At 42.6% G+C, this 26,431-nt stretch overlaps 1 protein-coding gene across 7 annotated transcripts in view; it reads right to left on the reverse strand.

The window, feature by feature from the left end:
• Positions 1-26,431, reverse strand: part of FRMD4A (FERM domain containing 4A) — a 361,665-nt gene that overhangs the window by 118,749 nt on the left and 216,485 nt on the right. For all 7 annotated transcript variants that reach the window (XM_075208671.1, XM_075208669.1, XM_075208670.1 and 4 more), the window contains exon 3: positions 4,670-4,764. In XM_075208671.1, coding sequence (XP_075064772.1) covers positions 4,670-4,764 — 95 coding nt within the window. The remainder of the gene's footprint in view (positions 1-4,669; positions 4,765-26,431) is intronic.

Raw genomic sequence — 26,431 nt, forward strand, 5'->3', positions numbered from 1 at the left:
CTCTAGCGCAAACTACATTAATGTAAGTAAATATAAGACTGCCTAATATCAGCCTTATCACATTAGCTCTATTTGAAACTGGTCAATTAGGTAAAACACCTTAATATTGTTTTTACATCTGGGAAAAAGTCAAAGAAGAGATAAAGATAATTGTGTTACTCTTTACCAGATACATATTTTGAGGATAATCTGGAGTGAAATTGTGTTTTAGCGGGGTTTCTGGGCAACAGAACCCCCCTCCCCCCAAGCACATGTCTGTTAAGGGTCTACATAAGTTTGGTAAATATTCTCAGCAGCTATATAATTTTTGTGATAACGCCTACTTGACATTTTTGCTATATCATTTCCAGTGCTAATTTTTGAATTGCCCATAATGTTAATCGTGCAACTATTTGAGACATTTTGTGTTGTTTTGTGAAGGTGTTGATTGCTAGATTTGCAAAGTTACTTTATTTTTAACACCTTGAAACATTTTAGTCATAGTCACAGGTCACCAACACAAACAAAAGAACACCTTGCCCAGACTATGCTCTTTACACAGCCTGATTAAATTCCCCTATGTATGTAGAGGACACAGTTAAAGATGACATACTTTGACAAATGTAATTTGTATTTCAGAGAAGTGTTCAATGTTGTCTAGTGTAGAGGGCATGTACCATACAATTTAATAGATTTCTCTTCCGCCAACCTATGTTTGAAATTAACTTATTGATTTGAATAGTTTTTGCCTCCTAGCATAAACAACTACAAGGGAAGGACAGAAACAGAAAGTCATGTAAGCAATTAATTGTTGGCCGCAACAGATGTACATTTTAAGTGCGGATGTAGTACACAGACATGACATATTTACTGAGCCCTAGTTTACAATGACTTATTACTGAACTGCAGTCTTACAAACTGTACTGTTGTATACTGTAAAGAGAGTATTTTTCTCACTGTTGTGTATTCTGTATTTGGATGCCTCTGTGAAAGCATGAGAAACATGGAGGTGGAATGAAGGTGACAAAGAAACCACTGATCACTGCAGGTTACATTATTATAGTTTTCTTTCCTTTTTTATCTGATTTTTAGGCTTTTATGTTCCTTTAAAACAAGGATTCGAGAAATCAGCTATTGTTTAATGCATTTAGAGCTGAAAAGGAAACATGGAGTAATTTAACACCACATCGTTAGGTAAATTTGTTTTCCATTAAATAGAACAGCAGCAGATTAAACACTTTTCAGGAAATTCAGGTTTTGAAATGCACAATTTATTTGTTAAAGTTCTCAAATGAAAACATAAAACGTTTATTAGTTGTACTGTTGTTAATATAGGTTAAAAAAAAACAAGCAATATGTACAATGACCTGTTCATCAGATATTCCACCAGCTTAGTGCAACAAATCCAGTGCATGTGATATAGAGTCCAATGTGATTTGTGGAGGTGGAAATCTCTTACACAGAATGACTTAATGTTGTCACAGCTCTATACTGGATTGCTTGTGAGACCATACATGCATGAAGTCAACAGCTTTCCAAAAGCTTCAACACAAAGCATATTAATGAAAACTTCAAAAAGTAGCTGTTCCTCATTAAAACAGGCTGAGAGATTCAAGACATTACTAAGAAGGCAAATGTAATACAGGTGGTGCTTACAGGCCACGTAGGAGCATTTCACGGGTAGAGGTCACAGACTGCTGTACTGATTAAACGACTGTCTATAGTATTTCCTTTGCTATTTATTACACATTGGTGAAGCTCACTGAACACTTCGGGAAACTGGCTTTGGAGAGGTAAAATTTGGAACATAGGAATAAAGCAATATAGTTGACCTAATGTGGTACAGGAAGGGGGGTAGCATACAAATAATTGTATAAGCAGTATAAAGCATTGTGGGTATAGTAAAAGGGTGGATGTGCAGTTCCTAATGCATAATTATCTAACCACAACTGTGTGTGCCACTGGACCTAATTTGCTAAAGCAATATTTTCATGCGCATATAGAACACTAAAATAAAGTGGCGCTGTTAAAAAAGCACAAACTTGAAGGCATTCTTGTTTTGCAGATCACTGCAGAGCCGAGTAACAGGCATTCATCTTAACACCTAACAAAAGGCAATATAAGCTAGTGTCATTCAATTTAAGCACAGAAGATACACCCAGCCCACAGAAAGACACTAATAAACCATCTTATTTGATATTTCAGGAATCAACAAATAAGATACTTGTATTAACAACAGCTTCAAATTACCATTATTATCTTGCTGTTTAAGAGGTTCTGCTTTGTGCACTATAGACTTAGCAAACAAAAAAATCTGGGTTACCCCAGATCCCACTTTTCTCTGGAAAGAGCATTTTATTCAAAGCATTTTCTATGTGTGATGGTCTCTTCGGGTAGGCTTTCTTCATATTGCACAGTGGGAAAGCTCTGTGAAAGTATTTAGACTGCACTATGTATGCCTTTGGACAGATTCCTGTAGTGCAGCACAGTGGCCTAGTGGTTAGCACTTGTGCTTCACAACAATGGGGTCATGAGTTTGATTCCCGACCATGGCCTTATCTGTGTGGAGTTTGTATGTTCTCCGTGGGTTTCCTCTGGGTGCTCCAGTTTCCTCCCACACTCCAAAAACATACTGGTAGGTTAATTGGCTGCTATCAAAAATTGACCCTAGTCTCTACCTCTCTGTATGTATATGTCTATGTGTGTGAGTGTGTGTCTATATTAGGGAATTTAGACAGTAAGCTACAATGGGGCAGGGACTGATATGAATGAGTTCTCTGTACAGCGCTGTGGAATTAGTGGCGCTATATAAATAAATGATGATGATGACCGTACTTACCTACTTTTTGTTAAAGAGCAAGTGCAACATAATACCATGACCCCATCCCACGCTATGCAATGATGCGGTCACGTCATTGGATAGCCCTCTGTAGAACCCATAGCATAGGTTAACAGAGGGAAGTAGGAAGATATCTATAATCTATCTTCGCATGTATTCTCTAGCTCTCACCTCCTACAGCTGCAGTAGGACTGCTGAAACCTCTTGGATACCAAAAAATTTTTTTTTTCAATAAAGCTGTTTTTCTCTTTTTGCTTTTATCTAGACATTGTTTGCTTTTTTTTTTACTTATTTAACTTTATTATTCTTTTTCTTTAAAGTAAAAGTGGAACTGTTGCCCAAGTCCGGGCTTTCAATCCCACTGCGTATGTGTGAACTGCTAAAGTCAGACATTGCATGCGCATAGGTTACCAGACTGGCTACCCAAGTCTGAAAGTAGGAGTCCTCATACCTCTTAGCATCACTCAGCTGCCCCCACTTCCTAGTGAAGTCGGCAGGATAGGGGCCTCTGTGATGCGATTTGATCGCATTATTTTAGCCCGTTTCCCCTCTACACTCACAGTTCACCTCCCCTCCTGGATCTCACTGAGGAGATAAAAAGGCAAGTATGATTTACATATAGCTGGGACCTCTGCTCAATTTAACAAAAGAAAATATTCCTAATGTGCAAGTAGGAATTACTTTCACCTGACTTTTTAGACTTTTTGTTGTAATCAAAGATAACAAGGCATAATGGACATACAAAACCATGAGAGTAGATGGATAAATGTACTTTGGGAGCAACGACCAAGGAGAAACAAATAAACAAAATCAGACACTTCTGCACAAAATGAAGTTCAAAAATGAAGCTGCACTGTCTGCTTGTCAATTATTTAAATAGTGTTGCATGGTGATAGTGCAAATGGCTAGTTAGCAACCTGGATAATGGACAGGGAGACATCAAATGTTAAAGAAACTGCAGCATGGTGGTCTTATAATGCATCTAAAGTATGTTTAGTTTATTAGCCATTACGAGAGTGAGAGTAAAGAGACTGTAAGGTATTCAGTTTAGTTCACATCACAGAAAGGCCTATGGACCGTTATTTAATGTAATGCTCCACACTAGGCCTTTAAACTGCACTTTAGTATTATTACAGTAATTGATGAGTTGTGGTGTTGAACACTGCACTATACTGCTGGTCACTGTAGCGCAAGTGTTTCTCATTAACTGATTCTGTTTAGCAGTTCCTGCTGTTAGAGCCCAATAGTTGGACACGTTTATCTTTTTTAAGCATCTTTTAACTTAGCTTTGTTATTTTAGTCTAACTTAGCTATTTTATATTTTGCAGCAAATATACTTCTGCAAAGGGGTAGGACAGGATATTACAGTAATTCAGATGTGATAATGCAAACTACAAATTAATACTGGCATACAATTTATTAGGGACTACTGAATTTAGAGAGAGTGAAACTCCTGCTATTCAAAGAATGACATGCTTAAGGCCAGGGTTGTAATTTACCCTTACATAGTAAACATAGTACCTCGGTAGTAACTGTGCACTCCTCTAGCACATTTTTAGTACTCATCACTACCATCACCAACTTCCTGTATGATTAAGGCAAATAAATGGGAATTTGTTGTTTTCTGCCTAGTAATTAATGCCATTGTGTACACTCCAGTCCTTCGTTGCAATTAATAGTTCATTCCTTAATGACACTGACATTGCATAAAATCACTGCTACATTGCTTCAGTTTAATTTCAGAATTTGCATTTCCTGGTCAGCTTATCATTTAAGAATGCAGCCAGCAAGTGATGGCCAAGTGTCTAATATGTGTAAAACAATGTACGATTTTCTGACAATTATACTTACGTTTCATCTGTGAAAGCTATCCCGAAATATTCTTTCTCTTTCAGGTTGAAGTGAGATGCCACTAGATCAAGCAGCTCCTTAGCCAGCAGTTTTGGCTACAAAAGAAGAGAAATCCAGGTTAGAAACGTTTGACATCGGTGGCACAATGTGCATGTGGACATAGCTGTAGATAATTAGTACTTTTTTACTTTGTAGTGTGCAATATGCAATTCGACAATGAAAGCATTTTCATAAATATTGTTCAAAGCTGCAAAACTGCTCTAAGACCATATGAACCAATAAGACCTCAGCTATCATAGTCAAGCATTGCCTTCATTGTGCTAGATAAATCATCATTATCATCACGATTTATTTATATAGCGCCACTGATTCCACAGCGCTGTACAGAGAACTCACTCACATCAGTCCCTGCCCCATTGGGGCTTACAGTCTAAATTCCCTAACACACACACACACACACACACACACACAGACTAGGGTCAATTTGTTAGTAGCCAATTAACCTACAAGTATGGTTTTTTTGGAGTGTTGGAGGAAGCACCTGGAGGAAACCCACGCAAACACGGGGACAACATACAAACTCCTCACAGATAAGGCCATGGTCGGGAATCCAACTCATGACCCCAGTCCTGTAAGGCAGAAGTGCTAACCAATAAGCCACCATGCTGACCACGCTAATCACTGATAAGTTGCTATTTTTGAGCAAAATTAGTAAATAACCCTTTCTGTTCAATGAACAGATCCTAACATTCAGATATGATTCCCTGCCTCAGAGAGCATAGGAGACGACCATGAATATTTCAAAAAAGGAAAAAAAGATTAGGAGAACTGGTAGATTTAGATTACACACCAACTTTCCACTCTGTTTATTATTTTGCATTATTGTATGAACATTTCAGAACTAAATGCACAAATGTTCATATACTATACACACTACACATTCTCTATGAAAACTTAAAGTTGGCATAGTAATAATAAAGGTAATTGTGATCAGCTTTCACCATTTGCTCCTCTGAGTAATGATTTCCTTTCCATGTAATACAAAGTGACGATGTAATTTGATAGCATGTGTGTCAGTAAATACAAAGTGAGAGCTCGGGTCTATCTACAATCACAGTCTGTTGAAGACTTTAGCAATAAACACTGTTTGATTGTCAGTCTGTTTACAACTATTTACAAGTAAATTTGTAAAATAAATTCCAAGGTATCACTGAGTTGTATTTACATGAACTGGGTCATGTGTTGTTTTGGATAAAAGTAAAGCAGTATTTTTTTATTAAAGATAAGTTTTTTATTTCCATGTGTGAAGTGATGCTTCCATTGTTCATGTAATACGTAAACATCTTCTACAACAGTGCTGTAGCTGACACTGAATGTTACTTGCAGCCGCACTTGTATGACTCATATCTTCTTTCAGTGAACAATCAGTCTATATGGAGCACTCAAATAAGCCTTACCCATTGCATGACTGAGGACCTCAGACTACATAAAAGACTTCTATCTATGACACAAGGGCGATGTAAATTGCAGAGCTTTTCTCCGTGTACACATGAAATCTAATAACCTACTGTACTAATTTTATTATTGTGTCAGTGTAAACATACTAATTATCAAAACTATCTCCTGTAATTCTTTAAGTATATTTGTTTTACATCTCACAATGCTTGACTGAAGTCATCATCTACTCCTGATGATCTCACTAAGGTCAGGTCTGGGTTTCAGGAATGCAATGCTCAGTCTGCCAGCCTTCATAGACCATACAGGGTAAAACAGTACAGAACAATAAATGAGTATTACCAAGACTCCAGGAGCTCAGCGTATGGTAACTATAGTGAGGCTGGAACAGAAGAAATTGTATAGAGACAGGAGGGAAGTGGGCCCTGCTCGTTAGAGCTTACATTCTAAGGGAAGGCACAAAGGGAGTTAGAAGGGATCAAGCACAGGAGGAGCAAAAAGAGTCAAGGAAGAGAGAGGTAATGAGAACGAGTATGGAGATAGAGTTAGGTCAATGGCTGGTAGGCTTTGAGGAACAGGTGAGTTTTAAGTGTCCGTTTGAAGGAGCACAAATTAGGGGACAGTCGGATATAAGGTGGGAAGTCGTTCTAGTGGAGTCAGACAGCTGGGGAGGAATCTTGAATTTGGGAATGGGAAGAGGTGATCAGGGTGGAGGAGAGGTGATGGTCATTGGCCGAGCAGAGGGAGCCGGAGGGAATGTGAATGGAGAGGAGGTTAGAGATATAAAGGGCAGTGGGAGAGGGCCTTGTAAGTTATGGTGAGGAGTTTGAAAAGAATTCTGCAAGGGAAGGGGAGTCAGTGTAAGGCAAGACAGAGAAGGGAGGCAGAAGGAGAGTTGCGTGAGAGGAAGATGAGCCTCACAGCTGTGTGAAGTATAGAATGAAGGGGGGCGAGGTGAGAGCAGGGGATGCTGGTGAGGAGGGTACAGTAATCAAGATGGGAAATGATGAGCGTATGGATAATGGTTTTAGTGCATCCTGAGATAGGAAGGGCCGGATACGGGCGATGATACGCGGATGAAGCAACAGGATTGGGCAAAGGATTTAATATGAAGGGCAAAAGAGAGGGAGAAGTCAAGGGTGATGCCATGCAGCGGAGTTGGGGGACAGAAGAGATGGTGGTGTTGTTAACACTGATAGAGAGATCAATGGGTAAGAGAACCTAGAAGGAGGAAAGACCATGAGTTCTGTTTTAGCAATGTTGGTTTTGAGAAAGCGTGAGGACATCCAAGAGGAGATGGCGGAGAGGAAGTCAGATACATGATGGGAGGGGGGGGGGTCAGGAGACGAGATGTAGAGTTGAATGTCATAAATGTAAAGGTGATACTGGAGACCAAAGGAAGAGAGCACACAGGGGGGTAGTATAAAGCAAAAAGAGTAGAGGGCCAAGAACAGAGCCCTGAGGGACTCCTAGGCTGGGGAATGAGCCAGACGTGGATACAGAGAAGAAGCGGTTTCCAAGGTAAGAGGTGAACCAAGCTAGAACAGCCAGAGAGGCAGAGAGAAGGGTCTGCAACAGGAGGGGGTGGTCCACGTTGTCAAAGGCCACGGATTAAATAATAGATGTTAGACCACAGCAATTTTTAACATAACAATAATAATAATCTTTCTATATTTATAAAAGAAGTTTGTTTGTTTGTGAATATTTTACACAGATCTCAAGGTAAAGTTGCCAAGTCTTACATAGTTATTTAGTTATTGAAAAAGTAACCTATTAGACCACATTACAGCAACACGACAATACAACAGAGCAACAAATATTGAAAACATAATTTTTGGGTTATAAACAATTGTTTGACTGCTGGAAGGAAAGCTCAGGAAAACATAGCATAATGACAACACGACAAAGCAACAAATCTTCTTTTCTAAATTGCATTTTTGGTTTATTTACCAAATAATTTACTTATATATCAAAACTGCTACACATTACAAATCGGACCAGCGAAACGCTGGATGACACTTAGCTGTAAATCCTAATCCTGGCCTCTAATTTAAGACTGTGAGTATAATTTTTAATTTTTCTATAACTGTAATTCTCATACTTTTTTAATTTCAACCCCAAATTCCTGTTTAAAATTTAAATTTTTATATCCTTTAGAATGGGGTCAGAGCTCCAAAAATGTCATCCAATTGGAGAGTTTTTCTGTGTTCTATAGTAATGTATTGTATACTCATTTATTTTCTGAGACACTGTCCCTCATCTCCTATGTGCAGATCTCCATGCATGTTATTGAGTATAAAATTTGGGTCTTTGAGTAAAGACCCGAATGTTATATTCCTCAGATGAATTAGTATTGTCATTTTGTCTGTACAAAGGATGTATGGATATGTCTTACACAGTTTGCAGCCTTGGGGATCTGTTCAATTTGTATCAAGTTCTGACAGGGAACTTGAATGCAAAAAATTACATTTGCTGACGGTCTGTACAACAGGATCATTGGATCTGGCGGTTTCCTTTAGTTTGTCATCCTTATGAAATGTGGTCTGTAGTTCTCTGTAGATGTCTGTAATCCATGATCTGGATTCTGGCCATACAAGTGGTTCTTTGCGATCTGTGTCTTTAATTTCTGCTTATAAATTCAATTAGGATGTTGAAAGCTGTTATGCATTAGATACGATAGTCTTTCTTTAGTTTTATGGAATGTGGATGTGTACAAGTTTTTGCCTCTGATGTAAAATATTAATATGGGGTGTGGAGTAGTTCCTTTCAAGCACACTGTGGGGTGAAATTCTTTAAATCTTTTGTGAGAATAGATAAGATTTTGTTCACTAGCAGTCCAAACGATCATGGTACCATCTGTGTAGTGATAATATGCTAGGCATTTATGTGCATGCTAGGGATTTGTGAGTACAGGTAGACAGAAAACTGTTCAGTTGTCTCACCATCAAAGAATTTCCATACCATGGAGCAAAACGAGTTCCTATTCTGGTCCCCATCTGTTGTCATATCCTGACCTGTGTGTTAGTATGAAGGTTATTAGGGTATTACTGTCCCTGTGGGTAGGCCATTTTGAGTCAAAAACTTCTCCTTATGTGGAATAAACATATATAATGAGCCAAAGTTAATTGTTGCTAGGATGGTCTGCTTGACAATAGGCCAATACAAGCCAATTTATTCAGTAGCTTTGTGGTGTCCATCACATAACTGGCTGTACATTTTACCAGGGCTTTTAAGATGTTTAATTTTCAGTAGTGGCAACATTTTCCGAGCTCTCTGTTTGCTTTCATTATGTAGTAAAAGGTATTCATCCTGACAGCTGGATAGCCTTTGTTGGCTGGTTTTATATATAATATTCTTGTTGCTTTTGAGAAATTGTATGACTCATCGTTCATAGTAAGATTATTGTTCACTAATTATCCAGAGTGGAGGATTTAACTCTGATCCTGAATATATGTGTTCATCTTAGAGTTGTGGCTCCTGAAGGTGGGGTTCACCGAGGTTTCTTTTTCCTGGTATCCTGCTCTGCTTGTGCAGGGTTTCTGTGTTCCACATTTCTCTTATCATGGAATTATCCTTGAAATTCATATCACTTAAGATTTCTGTCCTGTTCAGAGGTTTTGTGTGTCAGTATGTAAGCCCTTTGGTCTTACATACTGGCCCTTAGCCTCTCTGGTGTAGTTAGACAGATTTATGACACCCTGGACCTCATTCTGAAGTGCTGACCAGATTTATTTGTTTGCCACTTCTCTATTACACAAACGGAAAAGCCCAGGGAAAAACAGCTGCATGTAGCAGCTCTTGGGGCTTCGTCTAGGGTTCAAGCTAGTAAAATATTTCCCTTGGTGGTAGTGCCGCTTTAAATGTCTGGCAAACTAGCAATGATCTCAGTATCCCTAATCTCCTTTCATGTCAAGAATAAGCAAAATTGTTGAAATAAGCCAATAACAAAAACATTATTCATGTTTGTACTGTATTTGGAGAACCTACATATATTCTGTAAATGTTCTTGATTAGCATAATAAAATGAAATGACTTGCCTTCAGCAAACTCCAAGGGCTTAGACTGGTAATTGACTTATTTCTTGAAACATCAACAACTGAACTATGAGTAATACCATGCATGCAAACAGGCAGGAGCAAAAGACAAAATAACCCGGGGGGAGGTCTGTGCAAAATTTTCTAAAAAGCCCTTTGTTGTGTAATGCTCACTTCTGCTGAGTATTTTGAAGCTGGTTTGTTTTATTATTTATATTTATTTTACATATACATGTTAAATTCACCTTTGAACACATTGTGAATTTTCATGTATTTGTGAGATGCCATTGGATGTATTCCCTGAGTTACCCATACCATTACTTTTTATTTTTCAAAAAATGTGGAGATATGTATCCTCTTTGCATTTTAATTTTACCTGTCACCCATACACAGAGGAGGCAGCCATTTTGAAATACAAACAAATATTCATGAGAACATAGCTTACAATTTCACTGGAAATCTGTGACATCTCAGACAAGTTCATGGCCAAATATTAATGAGGCAATGTTTCCTAGTGAATTAAGAGACTGCCATCTCATAAATTGTGATCCAGTCAACAAAATGATTACCTGCACTGTATGTAGGTTCTCTTAAAGGAATGTGATGTGTGAGATCTAAGTAAGGACACATTCCAACATTATCCAAGTTGCTAAAAATTATGGGCCTGATTCATTAAGAAAAGTAATGCAAAAAAAGGAGTACATTTTCTCCTGGACAAACCATGTTATAATGCAAGGGGGGCAAATGAGTTTCTTATTTTGCACATAAATAAAATACTGGCTGATGATTAATTTAACACAAAAATACTTGATAGTTTTATTTTTACACTGAAATGTACAGTTGATCTAGGACATACCCTACCCCAGCTATAAATCTGTCCCCACATTTTAAATTTACCTCCCCCTCCAATGCAACATGGTTTTGCCCAGGTACAAAGTTACTCTTTTTTTTTGCTTTACTTTATTTAATGAATCAGGCCCAATAAGTTTATACCACTGATTAATATTTTTATTACAGAGGTGAATAGATGTAAAAAGTTCTTGTATTCTTTGCAGTATGAGATATGTGTAGATGCATAATTAGTCCCAGAAAACAGAACATGTTTGCTGCATACCACATGATATTATACACTATGTAGCTGTGCCACAGTTTTGTGAAAAAATCCTGACAATGACCATTGCAAGTATTAGATAGTTGGGTAAATATGTATGTCAAATAATTGATTTAGGCACATTACAATTGCACTTGTAGAAATTACATTTCAGCTTCATATTCTCTTGAACTTCCTGATATTTAAAAACCATGACATTTGTGCTTATCTTTTATCTAGAATGCTGTTTTACTTCTATGAGCAAAGCTACAGGTTCAAAAGTCTGTGCAATTATTGGATGCAGCGGCATGGCACTGTAGCATTAGAGCTGTTTGATGTTATGTAAACAGGAATCAGCAACAGCCCTTGAAGACTATTAGTATTATCAGTAAGTAACACATTAAATATAAATATGCACACGTGTGTAAAATGGATTTTTCAACAGGACTCACCATCTAGTCCTGAACCACAGCTAAGTTACGGATGAGATAATGTGATGGCGTTTAGTGTATCAACTGATGTGCTGAAAGTTGTCTACAACTGTTCCAAAGAGCAGTAAAACCTTGTTAATGATTAAAATATGTCAATATTAATATTTACCATACCTATAAAATATCTCAGATTTCAGACAAAATAAGTTTAAATAGTTGTGTGAGTATGGGGGACGGGACTGGTAAGAGGCTGGGGGCGGTGTGTAACAGGACTGGAGTATGGGTTAAGGAGCTTTAAATTGCTGGACTCAAATTATTATGGAACTTGCCATGCTCATATGGCTTAACAAACCCCGTAAGATTTGAAGCAAAAGTATCTTAGACATCTGTGATTCACATTGCTAAACACATCTGACACCAAATATAACAGAATGAATTATAAAGCCGTCCTATAAACAAACCCATCAGGGATCATGCAGAGGATTGGAATACAATTCATTTCTCCTTGTCATCTGCAGGAATATAAGCATTAAGTATGTAAACTGGAAATGTACAAGTTAGAGTGCTTGAATGCATACACAGTCAACATTTCTTTCTGAACAGTGAATGCCAGGCAGCTATTTTACATTCAATAATTTGGTACTGGGCTGTCTGTTTGCAATGTACGGAATAATTCCCAAACATAAGGTGAGCATTGCTGAGAGGGATTTATGAATGGTGGCCAGCTGGTTAGGGGCCTGTCTTGGCTACAATATGATGAGAATAGCTGTAGATGCCCCAATAGGTGGGCTACCTGTAACAACTACATGTGTCAGTATAGCTATTTTACATAAAATGGGTGACGTGTTAAGGAACCAGTTATGTAGCTATAAATAGATAAAGCTAGTGACAGACGTCAGTAAATATTCTTTACCAGAGTAACCACATTCCTGTAGGCTATAATGAGCCTAGCTACACATCTAAAAAAAACATTTGTTGGTTTCCCAATCAATTAACTGAATCTCAATAAGGACAATCAGTCCTGTCCACCACTGTTTTCCTGCGTTCAGGAGTTACATGAACCACACATTAGGGTATAATGAGCAGAACAATAGGAGATAACATGTATTTTGAATGAATGAGAGGGGCAGGTGACATGTGAGAATGGCTGCACGTTTTTGGTGAGTTTTTTCCTTATGTAAGACATGCTCCCCCTGCACAACAACAGTCATTCTGCATGGTGGACGTGCATACGGAGCATGGATTTTTGCAGTGAGGGCATTTACCAGCATATGTTCCATTAAAATGAAATACAATCATACATACATAGGGTCACTGTTCCCATAACAGCAGGAAAACAATAAATTGTTAAATATATATTTTAGTCTGTTTGGCATATATACAGTATTTGAAGTTTGCACACATGTCCAAAAACAAATCTCTTATTCTCCATTGGGACATGATTTTAGGCATATACAACTGAAAAACATTCTCAACATTCCAGTATTTCCTTCCCGTTTTGTCTTCTTCTAAGAATATAGAAGTTAGAAATGTACACAAAAAAGTTATTCCACAGAAGAGAACATTGTAGCAGGACTTGGAGAAGAAGAGTACAGACAAGATTACTGTGCCCACTGGGCAATATGGGCACAGGCAGGAAGCATTTGTTGCATGCAGTACCTTACTATGCCTTGTTAAATAATTTCCAGCAGAAAAGTCTGGCTGCACCGTCTTAGGCTGGGTACACACTATAGAAATTTCATACAATTATCGTGCAGATCACACGATACACGATATTGCATTATTGTGTACACTCCCACAATCATGTTTTATTGTACCAAAGCACATTGTACTGTTGATTTGGTTTTATTAACTTCCTAAAAATCATGATCAACGATGGATGCACTCTCGATCAGCAGTGTAGGCAGATCTCTACACAGTCGCAGTCTTTTCAGCAGATGGTTATGACAGATGAAGAGCACAGATCTGAAGGTAAATCGTGTAGGTGTGTACACATATATCGGCATGCTCATCGGGACTTTCAGTCATTGGTAAAGTCATTACAGAAATCACATATGCAGTAATTTTGTGTAGTGTGTACCCAGCTTTAGGTGCCTAAACATTTGTGTACAGCACTTCCTCACCATGGAAAAAGCATCTGAATAGACCAGAATACAGACTATAAAACCTCTTTCAGCCACAGCACAATGATGTGAGCAGGTTCTAATAGAGAGCAGTTAATCTACACAAAGTTTATCCAATTGTCTGTCTACTGGGTGATGTCATTGTTTCTGGTTTGTCTTGAGCAGACAAAAGATTGGATTACATGTATGTAAAAAGAGAATGAATTATCTATATGTAATCTTATTAATCCAGCTATTTGATGCCTATTGTTTCTTTGTGGATTAGTGTTAAATACGTATGTGAAACTGAAGCTCCAGTGTTCCAAAAATGTACAGAAAGTAAATATTCTCTGACAAAATTAACCACTCCATATTGACTGAAGATTTACTTAATAATTATATGTATGTGTTTTCTATTGTTTGAATGTACATTTATTTTAACTATATGTGTACTGTGAGAGCTTTGGTAACCTCCTAACTAGAATACTAAAAGAGCCACCTCCTAAGAGAACCTAGAATCATTATCACTTTTACTGTTCCAAGTTACTTTAACCTCCTGCCAAAAAAGAGAAGGTTATGAAACAATTTTATGGATAAAAAAAAACTGCGCTTCTCTGTATAAAAATACAACCTGCTGCTGAAAATAAACACATACAAATATATAGCAAGAGTTCAGCGCATAGCTAACAATATGACCAATGTTGTGTATATTGGGCACAGACGGGGATAATGTTATAGCTCTTTTACGGAGAAAGTATTAACTGAAGGTTCTTACCCTGCTCTTTCCCTCTTAGTATCAGTGAAGTTTCTTCCACGATCCAGTAGCTTTCATGTATACACTCCGGGATTGATGTCCTGATAGCTGTTTGTCCAAACTATGTTTTTTTAATCCGGTTTGGACAAACAGCTATCAGGACATCAATCCCGGAGTGTATACATGAAAGCTACTGGATCGTGGAAGAAACTTCACTGATACTAAGAGGGAAAGAGCAGGGTAAGAGCCTTCAGTTAATACTTTCTCCGTAAAAGAGCTATAACATTATCCCCGTCTGTGCCCAATATACACAACATTGGTCATATTGTTAGCTATGCGCTGAACTCTTGCTATATAAGGGTATGAAACAGTTCCCCAGCACACCACTTCACTGCAGATCAAGACTAAGGCTAGGTACACACTACAGCTTTTTCAGCCAATATTTGGGCCAAACACCCGATAAACAACTGTTTGGCCCGATTTTGCATTAGTGTATCATTCCAAAGTATCGATTGTCGTTTCATTTGACTGGTCGGTAGAACTAAAAATCTCATTGCAACCGCCTTCAGATCCTGCAGTGTTTATGCATTCACACGACTGTCGGCAAGAGAGAAAGTAGGAACCTGTCATTGTGTCTGTGTTGCTAAATGTAGAGAGTGCTGTAGGTAGAATAATTCGTCTGTTCGTTCTGAGACTGAATATTTCATTTCAGAGTCACAGAAGCTAGCAAAATTTATAATGACATTGTAGAAAAGTCAAAATTTATTTTGTGTGTTATAATCATACTTGCCAACTCTCCCGGAACATCCGGGAGACTCCCGAAATCCAGGTAGGTCTCCCGGACTCCTGGGAGAGCAGGCAAATATCCCGCATACTGCTATTTGATTGCCAAAATGATGCGATTCGCAGTGAATCGTGTCATTTTGGCCCCGCCCCCACGACAAACTGATGTTTTGGTTGCCGTGGTGATGCATTTTGACCGCGCCCCGCCCCCCTGCCCGGGATCTCCCAGAATCCAATGTTAAAAGGTTGGCAAGTATGGTTATAATCAGTGTGACTACACTGCTCTTAGACCAGATGAAGAGCACAGTGCAGAAGGTAAATTGTGTATAGTGTGTACCCATGAATTGGCAGACTGGTTTTGTAGTGTGTACCTAGCCTAACTAGAGGCTGTAATCTTACTTTGGTGACTCCACTCTGTTCATTCTAGGTTAAGAAAATTGTAAAATTGCTGATCCCAGTATAGTCAGTATAGAAGAGGGTAGCAGTCAGGGCCGGATTAACCTGAGGTCTAACTGGGCTACAGCCCAGCATCTGGGGGCCCATGAAACTGCTTGTTTTGGTTTTTTTTGTTGTTGTTTTTTTTGAGCTGCTCAGCTGTAGCGCGGCCGGCGGCTCCCACTGTCAGATGATGGTCACGAAGAATAGCAGGCAGCTATCAGCAAATGTTATGCTGTTAGCCGCCTGCTGAGTCTGGCACTGCCCCCCCCCAAGCACTTACCTCCGTCTTTTCTTTACTGTTCTTTGTCACTCACCCCCTGCTGTAGTCCTTCCGCGGCGCGCAGTAATCTTACTGAGGAGATCTCGTGAGAGTGAGACTATGAGTCATAGTCTCACTCTCACGAGATCTCCTCAGTAAGGAGATTACTGCTCGCCGATGAAGGACTACAGCAGGGGGTGAGTGACGGAAGAACAGTGAAGAAAAGACGGAGGTAAGCGCTTGGGGGGGTCCATTAGGCCAGGGGTCACCATTCCCTTGATCTGGCTCTGGTAGCAGTACAGATTTGTTTTATTTAACACTTCCTGCTGATTCTCCCCCAAAACAGTATGGAAAAGCTTAGTCAACTAGAAGCACTTCAGGAGTTACTGAACTACTGGACTGCCAGACATCTGTTGAAATATAATGCTGCAAGTTTTAGCCCAACAACAGCAATATTTCTAATGACTGTCTGCATCTGCTTCATGCTAATAGGGCATTATTAGTAAATACTCTAAGCGACACTCCGCTGCCTTGGTGATACTGACTCAGAGCGATAACTTACACCTTCGCCAAGCCAGTCCCAGGGGATCTGTGCATGTGTGACCTGGATAGCCATTCACGCATGTGCAGCGGAACTGAAAGCTCAAGTCTGGTTTTTCCACTTAGTAAAAATTTAAAAAAATGATAAAGAAAATAAAAAATAGTTTTAAACAATTCCCAATTTTTAAAAAATGTTTTATTTAAATAATAGAGCATTTTCTCATTGTTTTTCTTCTGCTATCGCCATCGTGATATGGATTGCGGTGTTACTTGTCCCACCATGACCCTTTTTAAATAAGCTTCCCCATGCAAAGCAAGGCACTGCTATATTGCCGGTGGTGACCTCTTGATGTATAGGGTGAAGTCATACCTTCGAGGAAAATAATTGTTCTCTCTGGAGATAGGGCGTTTCATACTATAATAAATAGAGTGCCCAAAGATTTAAGTAATTTGTAGGAAATCTTTCAGGAAATGGTGGGCTGAGGTTGCTGTGCTAATAGAAATTAGTGAAATAACTACATAAAATTAATGGATTGCTTCACAGTAACAAGAACAGGAATAATAACAAATATTTAGAACAAGCACTCGTTTGACTCATTCCCCTCAAATCTGTCCGCTCTGTCCTTGGAATGTACAAATCAGATCAGCCTGACTGTAAAGCACTGTGACATCTCTCAGTCTGCTAGAGAGAGATGCCAGGGGAAATGAAACACTGTGCAATGTTACATACACTTCCCCTTGGTGTACTTGTTGCATAAGCATCTCTCTGAATTCATGTATTCTTACTATCCCTGTTTTGTCTCTTAATTAAAGATGTGAACATGTTAAAGATAGTATGCCTGAAATAAATGAATATACATAAATCATTAAATCTACCTGACCTGCTATCTGTCCCATACCTATTGACAAAGCATTTTCAAACAAAACTGTTTAGGTGGCAGTCAGGGGCATATCTAGCCTTAGGCTGGGAACACACATGTTGTTCCAATTCTGCAGTGTGATTGCACTCACAATCACGATTTTTGGTTTTCACATGCAGTTAGATGCTTTACACTTGTATTGCAAACACTAGTCAGACACAACAGTAAATACGGGCTTGGATGTGGTTGAGGTAGCTTAGATGGGCCTAGTGTAAATCAGAACCATCCAAGCAAAAACCTCACTGTTTGTACCATATGTGTGATATTTGTATGATTAAGCATTCAAATGTGGCGTATAATAATCAGTGAAATGAAAGTCCCACAAACATTACATATATTAACAGAGTGAAATAAATAAAAAAAAATATGGCTTTATTTACATAACAACATGTAATGTTATCACATTGGCAGGCATGATGTATTTGATGATGCAAGTCCAAAGGTCCATGTCTCAGCATCCAGCTCTGTAAATCAAGTGCTACAGTACTGACCAGACAAAGGGCTCCCCTTCTCAATGTATGTGTAAGTCATTTTATAAAAATTGTAATTGTCTTGGCGCTGCTTCCCGTTCCAACATTAGGAGACAAAATAACTTGAACTCAGGGTCGTACTGGCCCATCGGGGGATCGGGCGATCCCCCGGTAGGCCCCGACCATAATCGCTTCCCTCTTCATTCATGGGGGGAGTGGAAAACGTAAAAAGAAATTAAAAAAATACTCACGCGACTGCAGCGCTCCCCAACTCCTCTCTGCTCCGTTTGCACTGACGTCATCACGCCCGACGTTCCGTAGGAGCGACGCAGAGAGGAGGCAAGAAGACAGAAGAGAGAAGAGAAGAAAGAAGCCGATAGAAAAGGTAAGTGAAGGAATGGAAGCAAAGGGGGATGTCACGGGCACTAGGAGTCTTTGCCCAGGATTTCACCAGTTGACTATGCTTACCAGAGAGGCGGAGTTTGCACAGCGGTCCTCTGGCAGCAGGGTGAATAGTGGAACGTATATAACAGCAGATGGAAAGAGGATGCCAATGGAAATGATGATAGTCAGTGACTTGCAGCTATACTGGTAAATGAGTCAGCGACTTGCAGCTATATTGGTAGATGAGTCAGCGACTTGCATCTATAGTGGAAGGGCAGGTTTGAACCATAGAGACCAGGTTGGACGTGAGCAGGTGAAGGAAGGTAACAGGAGAGTCAGTGGTCTGCATACAGCAAGTTGTACCACTGCTATGGTGAGAAGACTTGTCCAGGTGCAGGTAGGTAGCGGGGAAGTCAGTGGTCTGCGTACAGCAAGTTGTACCACTGCTAGTAAGTGAGGAGTAGTCCAGGGGGTAAATGTATCAATATGCGGGTTCTTCAACACCCGCGTGTTCAGCCTCTTCCGCGATTAAATTTCAAGCGGCGCTGCATTGTAAAGGGTTGATTGCCCTTTACAATGCAGCGCCGCTTGAAATTTAATCGCGGAAGAGGCTGAACACGTGGGTGTTGAAGAACCCGCATATTGATACATTTACCCCCAGGTGCGGATTAGTGGAGGCATGCAAAGAGTCAATAACGGTATGAAGACACTGAGAGCACAGAGGAACTTGTTCCAAACAGATATGCAGCGTTTACAGCTAATAGTCTATAACGGTATGTATACCGCTGCTGAGTAGAGAGGCTTGCACAGAGCGGATATGCGGGATAATAACTGATAGTCAATCACAAGTATGCATATCACTGCTGAGTAGAGAAGCTTGTTCCAAACAGATATGCAGCATAACAACAAATAGTCTATAGCGGGTATGGATACCGCTGCTGAGTAGAGAGGCTTGTCCTAAGCGGATATACAAGGTAACAGTTGATAGTCAATAACAAGTAAGCATATCGCTGATGAGTAGAGAAGCTTGCCCTCGATAATATGCAGGCACAGCAGGGACGCTGAACGGCTGTAGCGGGTATGGGAACCGCAGGTGAGCAGGGCAGGTAATCAGCAGCCAGCTGAGGACACGAGCAGGATAAAGGAGTCTGTAGCAGGTATGAGAACCGCTGATGAGCAGAGCAGGTAATCCAGAAGCCAGCTGAGGACACGAGTAGGATACAGGAATCAGTAGCGGGTATGGAAACCACCGATGAGTAGCACAGGAAATCAGCAGGAAGCTGAAGACACTAGCAGGACACAGGAGATACCTTCAGAGACTCACAGGGAATGAGACTCAAGATCAGGCAACGAGGTAATGAGCACAGGTGCCTTAAATAGGGAGAGGTGCCTGATCCACCAATGAGATTAAAAGCAAAGGTCATAAGTTTTTGGATGCTGCGCATGCGCAGTGCATCAAGATGGCGGGCGACCGCGGCTCAGGACAGGCGCCGGCAGGAAGGCTAGGGAACCACGCACCAGCGCAGAGGCACTCATGGTCCGGTGAGTGACAGGGGAGCACAGCAGAGTGATTGGGGAGTAAAGGCAGCATGGCAGAGAGTGAAGGGGGAGCACAGACAGCATGACAGATAGTGAAGGGGGAGCACAGACAGCATGGCAGAGTGTGAAGGGGGACCAAAGCAGCATGGCAGAGTGTGAAGGGGGGCCAAAGCAGCATGGCAGAGTGTGAAGGGGGACCAAAGCAGCATGGCAGAGTGTGAAGGGGGGCCAAAGCAGCATGGCAGAGTGTGAAGGGGGGCCAAAGCAGCATGGCAGAGTGTGAAGGGGGGCCAAAGCAGCATGGCAGAGTGCGAAGAGGGACAAAAGCAGCATGGCAGATTGTGAAGGGGGGCCAAAGCAGCATGGCACAGGGTGAAGGGGGCCAAAGCAGCATGGCACAGGGTGAAGGGGGCCAAAGCAGCATGGCACAGGGTGAAGGGGGCCAAAGCAGCATGGCACAGGGTGATGAAGGGGGGCCAGGAGAAGGGGGGATCAAAAGCAGCATGGAGGCCGCAGTGTGATCATAAGGAGGCACAACATGGTGACTAAGAGGCACAGTAATGTGTGTGTGATGGCACAGCAGGCTTGTGGCAATGTAATGTGTGTGTGGTAGGTGGTGGCTTAATAATGGGTGCTATTTTGCTTGTAGGGTGAAGGTGGAGCAATTTCATTTGAAAATGGGGACTATTAATTTACGATGGGGTGGTTTGGGGGCTATTAATTGAATGTGGGGCTGAGTTTGAGGAGCATGAGGTCTATTTATTAAATGTGAATATGAATTATTTAATGGCAGTGACGGTTGCGGGAAATAAGTATATTTATTATACATAAATGCGATGAGTTTATTGCAGGCGCCGGCAGGAAGGCTAGGGAACCACGCACCAGTGCAGAGGCACTCACGGTCCGGTGAGTGACAGGGGAGCACAGCAGAGTGATTGGGGAGTAAAGGCAGCATGGCAGAGAGTGAAGGGGGAGCACAGACAGCATGACAGATAGTGAAGGGGGAGCACAGACAGCATGGCAGAGTGTGAAGGGGGACCAAAGCAGCATGGCAGAGTGTGAAGGGGGACCAAAGCAGCATGGCAGAGTGTGAAGGGGGGCCAAAGCAGCATGGCAGAGTGTGAAGGGGGGCCAAAGCAGCATGGCAGAGTGTGAAGGGGGGCCAAAGCAGCATGGCAGAGTGCGAAGGGGGACAAAAGCAGCATGGCAGATTGTGAAGGGGGGCCAAAGCAGCATGGCACAGTGTGAAGGGGGCCAAAGCAGCATGGCACAGGGTGAAGGGGGCCAAAGCAGCATGGCACAGGGTGAAGGGGGCCAAAGCAGCATGGCACAGGGTGATGAAGGGGGGCCAGGAGAAGGGGGGATCAAAAGCAGCATGGAGGCCGCAGTGTGATCATAAGGAGGCACAACATGGTGATTAAGAGGCACAGTAATGTGTGTGTGATGGCACAGCAGGCTTGTGGCAATGTAATGTGTGTGTGGTAGGTGGTGGCTCAATAATGGGTGCTAGTTTGCTTGTAGGGTGAAGGTGGAGCAATTTCATTTGAAAGTGGGGACTATTAATTTACAATGGGGTGGTTTGGGGGCTATTAATTGAATGTGGGGCTGAGTTTGAGGAGCATGAGGTCTATTTATTAAATGTGAATATGAATTATTTAATGGCAGTGACGGTTGCGGGAAATAAGTATATTTATTATACGTAAATGCGATGAGTTTATTGCAGGCGCCGGCAGGAAGGCTAGGGAACCACGCACCAGTGCAGAGGCACTCACAGTCCGGTGAGTGACAGGGGAGCACAGCAGAGTGATTGGGGAGTAAATGCAGCATGGCAGAGAGTGAAGGGGAAGCACAGACAGCATGACAGATAGTGAAGGGGGAGCACAGACAGCATGGCAGAGTGTGAAGGGGGACCAAAGCAGCATGGCAGAGTGTGAAGGGGGACCAAAGCAGCATGGCAGAGTGTGAAGGGGGACCAAAGCAGCATGGCAGAGTGTGAAGGGGGGCCAAAGCAGCATGGCACAGTGTGAAGGGGGCCAAAGCAGCATGGCAGAGTGTGAAGGGGGATCAAAGCAGCATGGCAGAGTGTGAAGAGGGGCCAAAGCAGCATGGCAGAGTGTGAAGAGGGGCCAAAGCAGCATGGCAGAGTGTGAAGGGGGGCCAAAGCAGCATGGCAGAGTGTGAAGGGGGACCAAAGCAGCATGGCAGAGTGTGAAGGGGGATGAAAGCAGCATGGCAGAGTGTGAAGAGGGGCCAAAGCAGCATGGCAGAGTGTGAAGGGGGGCCAAAGCAGCATGGCAGAGTGTGAAGAGGGGCCAAAGCAGCATGGCAGAGTGTGAAAGGGGGGCCAAAGCAGCATGGCAGAGTGCGAAGGGGGGCCAAAGCAGCATGGCACAGTGTGAAGGGGGCCAAAGCAGCATGGCACAGGGTGAAGGGGGCCAAAGCAGCATGGCACAGGGTGATGAAGGGGGGCCAGGAGAAGGGGGGATCAAAAGCAGCATGGAGGGCGCAGTGTGATCATAAGGAGGCACAACATGGTGATTAAGAGGCACAGTAATGTGTGTGTGATGGCACAGCAGGCTTGTGGCAATGTAATGTGTGTGTGGTAGGTGGTGGCTTAATAATGGGTGCTATTTTGCTTGTAGGGTGAAGGTGGAGCAATTTCATTTGAAAATGGGGACTATTAATTTACGATGGGGTGGTTTGGGGGCTATTAATTGAATGTGGGGCTGAGTTTGAGGAGCATGAGGTCTATTTATTAAATGTGAATATGAATTATTTAATGGCAGTGACGGTTGCGGGAAATAAGTATATTTATTATACATAAATGCGATGAGTTTATTGCAGGCGCCGGCAGGAAGGCTAGGGAACCACGCACCAGTGCAGAGGCACTCACGGTCCGGTGAGTGACAGGGGAGCACAGCAGAGTGATTGGGGAGTAAAGGCAGCATGGCAGAGAGTGAAGGGGGAGCACAGACAGCATGACAGATAGTGAAGGGGGAGCACAGACAGCATGACAGAGTGTGAAGGGGGACCAAAGCAGCATGGCAGAGTGTGAAGGGGGACCAAAGCAGCATGGCAGAGTGTGAAGGGGGGCCAAAGCAGCATGGCAGAGTGTGAAGGGGGGCCAAAGCAGCATGGCAGAGTGTGAAGGGGGGCCAAAGCAGCATGGCAGAGTGCGAAGGGGGACAAAAGCAGCATGGCAGATTGTGAAGGGGGGCCAAAGCAGCATGGCACAGTGTGAAGGGGGCCAAAGCAGCATGGCACAGGGTGAAGGGGGCCAAAGCAGCATGGCACAGGGTGAAGGGGGCCAAAGCAGCATGGCACAGGGTGATGAAGGGGGGCCAGGAGAAGGGGGGATCAAAAGCAGCATGGAGGCCGCAGTGTGATCATAAGGAGGCACAACATGGTGATTAAGAGGCACAGTAATGTGTGTGTGATGGCACAGCAGGCTTGTGGCAATGTAATGTGTGTGTGGTAGGTGGTGGCTCAATAATGGGTGCTAGTTTGCTTGTATGGTGAAGGTGGAGCAATTTCATTTGAAAGTGGGGACTATTAATTTACAATGGGGTGGTTTGGGGGCTATTAATTGAATGTGGGGCTGAGTTTGAGGAGCATGAGGTCTATTTATTAAATGTGAATATGAATTATTTAATGGCAGTGACGGTTGCGGGAAATAAGTATATTTATTATACGTAAATGCGATGAGTTTATTGCAGGCGCCGGCAGGAAGGCTAGGGAACCACGCACCAGTGCAGAGGCACTCACGGTCCGGTGAGTGACAGGGGAGCACAGCAGAGTGATTGGGGAGTAAAGGCAGCATGGCAGAGAGTGAAGGGGAAGCACAGACAGCATGACAGATAGTGAAGGGGGAGCACAGACAGCATGGCAGAGTGTGAAGGGGGACCAAAGCAGCATGGCAGAGTGTGAAGGGGGACCAACGCAGCATGGCAGAGTGTGAAGGGGGACCAAAGCAGCATGGCAGAGTGTGAAGGGGGGCCAAAGCAGCATGGCAGAGTGTGAAGGGGGGCCAAAGCAGCATGGCACAGTGTGAAGGGGGCTAAAGCAGCATGGCAGAGTGTGAAGGGGGGCCAAAGCAGCATGGCAGAGTGTGAAGGGGGGCCAAAGCAGCATGGCACAGTGTGAAGGGGGCCAAAGCAGCATGGCAGAGTGTGAAGGGGGATCAAAGCAGCATGGCAGAGTGTGAAGGGGGGCCAAAGCAGCATGGCAGAGTGTGAAGGGGGGCCAAAGCAGCATGGCAGAGTGTGAAAGGGGGCCAAAGCAGCATGGCAGAGTGCGAAGGGGGACCAAGCAGCATGGCACAGTGTGAAGGGGGGCCAAAGCAGCATGGCACAGTGTGAAGGGGGCCAAAGCAGCATGGCACAGGGTGAAGGGGGCCAAAGCAGCATGGCACAGGGTGATGAAGGGGGGCCAGGAGAAGGGGGGATCAAAAGCAGCATGGAGGGCGCAGTGTGATCATAAGGAGGCACAACATGGTGATTAAGAGGCACAGTAATGTGTGTGTGATGGCACAGCAGGCTTGTGGCAATGTAATGTGTGTGTGGTAGGTGGTGGCTTAATAATGGGTGCTATTTTGCTTGTAGGGTGAAGGTGGAGCAATTTCATTTGAAAGTGGGGACTATTAATTTACGATGGGGTGGTTTGGGGGCTATTAATTGAATGTGGGGCTGAGTTTGAGGAGCATGAGGTCTATTTATTAAATGTGAATATGAATTATTTAATGGCAGTGACGGTTGCGGGAAATAAGTATATTTATTATACATAAATGCGATGAGTTTATTGCAGGCGCCGGCAGGAAGACTAGGGAACCACGCACCAGCGCAGAGGCACTCATGGTCCGGTGAGTGACAGGGGAGCACAGCAGAGTGATTGGGGAGTAAAGGCAGCATGGCAGAGAGTGAAGGGGGAGCACAGACAGCATGACAGATAGTGAAGGGGGAGCACAGACAGCATGGCAGAGTGTGAAGGGGGACCAAAGCAGCATGGCAGAGTGTGAAGGGGGCCAAAGCAGCATGGCAGAGTGTGAAGGGGGGCCAAAGCAGCATGGCACAGTGTGAAGGGGGCCAAAGCAGCATGGCAGAGTGTGAAAGGGGGGCCAAAGCAGCATGGCACAGTGTGAAGGGGGCCAAAGCAGCATGGCACAGGGTGAAGGGGGCCAAAGCAGCATGGCACAGGGTGAAGGGGCCAAAGCAGCATGGCACAGGGTGATGAAGGGGGGCCAGGAGAAGGGGGGATCAAAAGCAGCATGGAGGGCGCAGTGTGATCATAAGGAGGCACAACATGGTGATTAAGAGGCACAGTAATGTGTGTGTGATGGCACAGCAGGCTTGTGGCAATGTAATGTGTGTGTGGTAGGTGGTGGCTTAATAATGGGTGCTATTTTGCTTGTAGGGTGAAGGTGGAGCAATTTCATTTGAAAGTGGGGACTATTAATTTACGATGGGCTGGTTTGGGGGCTATTAATTGAATGTGGGGCTGAGTTTGAGGAGCATGAGGTCTATTTATTAAATGTGAATATGAATTATTTAATGGCAGTGACGGTTGCGGGGAATAAGTATATTTATTATACGTAAATGCGATGAGTTTATTGCAGGGTCTGTCTGGAGGGAGGGAAATAGGTTTATTAAATGGGAATACTATTACTTTAATGTTGGGACTGGAGGAAGGCCTAAGTATTAATTGTGGGTCCTATTGATTTAACGCTGGTTGGAATTTTCTAAATATACCTATTATTTTGTCCAAATAAAGCCCTCAACATTCCAGGATCCAGACAAGGAACCAGCAGCTACAGGTGGTAAAAGTGTCAAGAACGGGTAGGACAGTCTGTCAAATGTTCTGAGTCTAGTGCAGGCCTGGCTAACCTGTGGTACTCCAGGTGTTCTGAAACTACAAGTCCCAGCATACCCTTCCAGCAATAAGCTGCCATATATTGGCAAAGCATGCTGGGGCTTGTAGTTTCACAACACCTGGAGTGCCACAGGTTAGCCAAGCCTGGTCTAGTGGGACATTCCTGATTTTTGGTGACTGTTCTGCCCAATCGAATAAGGCAGGTCAAGACTGTGTACTCTTATATACACACTGCATTCTTTATATACTACACTATGGTGCTAGATGTCCTTCGTGGGCTGACCACTCCCCCTATAGTGTCTGGTCTCGCCTCTATGATGGCTGGCCACACCCCTCTGGTGGGCCCCTAGCATTGCAGTCCCCCGGTGGGCCCATTAATGCCCCAGTCTGACACTGCTTGAACTTGATAACAAACAGCAGACAATGGGTTCTGAACCAGGTTCTTCAGTTAGTAAAATACTTCCCAACTTCTCAATTCATCTGGGACACAGTGTTCTGCCTACATTTTTAATACTGTTTTTTTTTATATTTAATGAAACTGACTTGAATTAAATACTCAATGTAAAACATTATGTCACATCAAACCCTACTCTTCAAACTAATAATGGCCTAAGCAAACATCAATTATTTAATTATGGCCAGGTTATTACTATCAGAAAATCAGGAGAAAATCAGAAGGAAAACATTTTCTCCCAGAT

The sequence above is a fragment of the Mixophyes fleayi genome, chromosome 4 (assembly GCF_038048845.1).
Source record: "Mixophyes fleayi isolate aMixFle1 chromosome 4, aMixFle1.hap1, whole genome shotgun sequence".
Classification (NCBI taxonomy): Eukaryota; Metazoa; Chordata; class Amphibia; order Anura; family Limnodynastidae; genus Mixophyes; species Mixophyes fleayi.